The 4098-nt window shown below is 35.3% G+C and overlaps 1 protein-coding gene and 1 long non-coding RNA gene across 2 annotated transcripts in view; both read right to left on the bottom strand.

The window, feature by feature from the left end:
- On the bottom strand, positions 35–849 carry LOC104762984. The gene is made up of 3 exons (XR_763679.2): positions 659–849; positions 339–471; positions 35–153 (listed from the first exon to the last, which is right to left on the bottom strand). It is a non-coding gene; the product is annotated as an uncharacterized LOC104762984 (long non-coding RNA).
- Positions 2875–4098, bottom strand: part of LOC104762983 (kinesin-like protein KIN-14E) — a gene marked incomplete at its 5' end in the record, with an annotated part of 1856 nt that continues 632 nt past the window's right edge. The window contains 2 exon segments of the mRNA XM_010486410.2: positions 2875–3328; positions 3437–3708. Of these exon segments, the coding sequence (XP_010484712.1) occupies positions 3148–3328; positions 3437–3708 (453 nt within the window).

The raw sequence follows: 4098 nt of genomic DNA, 5'->3' as shown, positions 1-4098 counted from the left end.
CCCTAAACCCTAAACCCTAAACCCTAAACCCTAAACCCTAAACCCTCTCTGTCTTCATGGCCATGTGTTATGACAACAGCTTCAATTTTGTGTTTCCACCGTCTAATAAGCCCTGTGTCTGGCATTATTTACTGGACACCAGGCTCATTGTAGCTGTAACATTATACAGCAACACAACAACGTTAAACAAAGAAAGTTAACACTACACATAGGACGAAAAAAAAGAAACATTAATATTATATAACAAAAAAAAATAATAAAAAAAAAATAAATAAAAAAAAATAAAGAAGAAAAGAAAAAAAAAAAATCTCGCTAGAGTAATCTGTCTCAGGACTTACTCAGGGAACATTATACAGCATCGATTAAAATGTAACGATCATAGTTTCCAACAAGCATACAGTTCATTCCAATTTCACCAAGGCCACCAATGGGAAGAACACGGAGAGGCGGTCCATCGGTTCCTTCATAAAACTGTTCAAAGACGCAAGTTAATATACAGATACAAAGCACCATCGTTGCTAATTTCTTGATATTGATCTGGAATAAACCATAGATGCAGCGAAACCATCAAAGAAAAAGGAATCAAAGAAAAATCACAATCAATCATGAATCTGTAAGCACAAATCACAATTACGACTACAGAAACATAACATAATACCTCCTTCAATGGCGGATCTGCGCTAAAGAACCCAAAGAACGAGAGAACCCAAAAATCTGAATCAAAGAGAGAGCGAGAGAGAGAGAGAGAGAGAGAGAAGGAGAGTGTGTATATGAAATTGGGGAGAATTTGAATTTAGATGAATAAGAGCCGTTGGATCTGCGCTAAAGAACCCAAAGAACGAGAGAACCCAAAATTATGAATCAAAGAGAAAGCGAGAGAGAGAGAGAGAGAATTGGGGAGAATTTGAATTTAGATGAATAAGAGCCGTTGGATCTAAATAAGCTTTGTAACGGCTATATTATATTACTCAAAGAGGAGCGTGAGAGAGAACATGGATCCGAATTAATTTCGTATCTGAGAAGCGTGTGACAGTAAGCTGACTTGTTAACAGAGAAGACAATTCTCGTATTCGATGTTCTTAACTTCTCTTATTCACAGCCATCTAAACAAATGTGTTTGATTTCTTGTAATTTGTGAGACTCATGGACTTCTGTTGGAGAGCTAAACTATAAGGTTTGATCTCTTGCTGTTTCTGAATTTTGAAAGATGTCAAAGTTAAACTCAAAGCTATCAAACTTAAACTCAAAGCCATCTACTATTTTGTCATTGATCATTGATTCATTCTGTTTTGTCATTCGGTCATTGATCACTGAAACTTAACTGACGAATAGATTACATTGTTGAAGTAGGTGAGAGGGTTAGACCACAGATCTTCCTTGATAATATTAGCAACCTGATTCCCGAGTTCAAATTGGGCAGATGATAAAAATGGTCTATAACTTATAACAAGTCAGAAAGTAGAGGAGCATGTACCTCCCCACCATCTTGAGCATCAGTAAACCAAGTAAAGAAACTGAAGAGAAAGCTGAATGGAAAATTGTTAATCATTTGCAACTACCAATACGAAAGAGCTAAATTCTGTATCATGTGCAGCATCTATCCATGACCACAAGAATTTCACTAAGACTATTATGCACAACGCAACACAGAGTTAAAGATCTTACCTTTAAGAGTAACTGCGAATAGAAAGATCTTGGCGTAACTCGAGATTAGAATTCCCAAAAGAATCTCTTTTCCTCTGCATATCATATACTAACTTGACTTGTATTGGAATATTAATCACTCACGTATGTTTAGGGATTGGATTAGTTAGTTTCCTTTCCTCACTTATGTATATTTGACAGTATCATAGCATTTAGGATGGAAGATATGTTCTTCTGTATATATGTATGTGAATCATTTCTCAATAACAGACATAGAAATCCTTTCAAACTCTTCTTCCTCTCTGATCTTTTCAACTTGATCATGATGAGCTGTAGAAGAATCTGCAGTCACTAACTTAGAGTTTACCTTGAAGTGCTTTATTCTTTGAACTGATAAGCTAGCTTCAGTTGAGGCACCAGATAAGTTACATCTTTGACTCAAAAGCTATTAACATTGTCAGACATCTAGTGAATCGAACTTGCCTTGATTGAGTCTGAGACTTGATGATAAGCTGGTGCATAACCTATCTTGAACCAAGAATCTTGAATGATTATCTCAGCAAATGCTATATGCTGCATCCAAATGTTGTTACTCAGTTTGGGATTCATGCTGTAGAGAGCATATATAGTTAATGTTACATTTGGATGTTTCATTAACTATAATTAATTCTCGTAATGTTTCAAAATCTATAACAACATTTGGATGCAGCCTATATAACATGGAGAGCCACAAGCTGTAGAGAGCATATCCCCTGACTGTGAATTACACAAACCAAAATATTTGGTTTTTCTATGATTAGAAAAGAAAAGAAGAACACTGTGGTTTGGTCTGTTTTATCCACTTATAAAGTAATAAGTAATAAAAATGAGAGAGAAGTGTGTTACAAAATAGAAACAAGCTAGGAAACGAGAGGAGGGTGTGGCTAGGTGTGAGAGAAGAAGATTGCCTCGAACGGCAAAATAGGGCATCCCAAATCCTAAATCCTTATTCTCTTCTCTCGTCCAATCGTTGTGATTCTTGATGGTGTATCACACACGGTTTGAGGTTAACTGAAACTACCTACCGCAACGTTGGATAAATCCACACTGAGGTGAAATATATGTCTATAATTGAGTTCGTAAATTCCTTATAAATACTTGAATAATAAACATAACATGTCAGCCGATGAATAATTCGTGTATAAATTCCTTTTACACTTGATTAGATAAATAATACCAACTTAATAGGTGTATACCCTAACTTTGACATAATGGATTATCTTTATACTGTTTCACTTTTGTTCTTGTTTGTATAGTTCTCACCAGATTCGTATTGTATCTACCATTAATTCCTTTCTTGTAACGAAGATCTCATCAAAACAGATAAAGTTTGAGACATATAGCATTACTTTTAGATAGAAACTCTACTTAAGAGTAGTAACTTCCTACAAAAAGAATGGTGAAAACCAATGATACTATCGTCTCAATTTCACCTACATGAATTGAATCCCATGCCAGCATTCTTCAACTATCTGCCTCATCTTTTCGTGTACGATCTTCCTCAATATCCACCAAGTCTTCTTCCTCACTTTTTTTACCGGCTTGCTCTTTCCAGTATGCTACCAACTTTTTCAATCGCACCATCTCTTTCGATGATATATGTTTGCTGGGATCATTCACGATAGTTCTCACTCTCGACGCGTATCTGGAATTTGGTCAAAGGAGGAACAAAAACAGTATGCTTTATCTAATGAGAACGTACAGTTAATCTATGTTAACACTTAGCTTATTTGACAATTGATGTTTGACTTACAGTAGAGAATTGTACGTCTCGTCCAAGTTTGATTCGGCTGGAGACACATTAACAAACATTAACGTCTTGGCATTTCCGCCCAATGAATCACTCATCAACATTGTTAGCTTGTGATTCCTGTAAGGAATATGCTGGTTGCCCGAAGATAAAGCACCAATAACATCACCTAATGCAGAAAGTGATTTGTTGATACTTTGAGCTTCTTTGAGTTGGCAGCCGGCAGAGCCCGACTTTTTTACTCTCTCAGAACCAGCAAGATCCACAAAACTCAACTGCAAAGTAACAAATAGAGGATCATAATATTATACAAGATCATCATTTCTCATAACATTCACGAAAAGGATCTAGTGAACAAAAATATATAGATAATGAGGGTATCATTGTCTAATAATATGGATATATTTAATCATTTAGGTTTAGTTAATGTTTATTGTGCAATCCTATGAATACACACGAAGGTTTAACATTGTGTACCACACCAATGATTTGGATAATACTTGAGATGACGTTAAACTATCTTCCTTCTGATTAAGATTAATATTACTATATTTCTTTTATATGCGGTAGACTAAACATGAAAATCTAAAGAAAGTCCTATTTCCTTGAAAGTCCTATTTCCGTGAAAAATGATTATGACTATGAGTTAAAAAAGAAACAACTAG

Source organism: Camelina sativa, chromosome 18 (assembly GCF_000633955.1).
Source record: "Camelina sativa cultivar DH55 chromosome 18, Cs, whole genome shotgun sequence".
In the NCBI taxonomy this organism is placed as follows: Eukaryota; Viridiplantae; Streptophyta; class Magnoliopsida; order Brassicales; family Brassicaceae; genus Camelina; species Camelina sativa.
The sequence above is the reverse complement of the archived record's forward strand: the minus strand, read 5'-3'. Positions and strand labels throughout refer to the sequence as shown.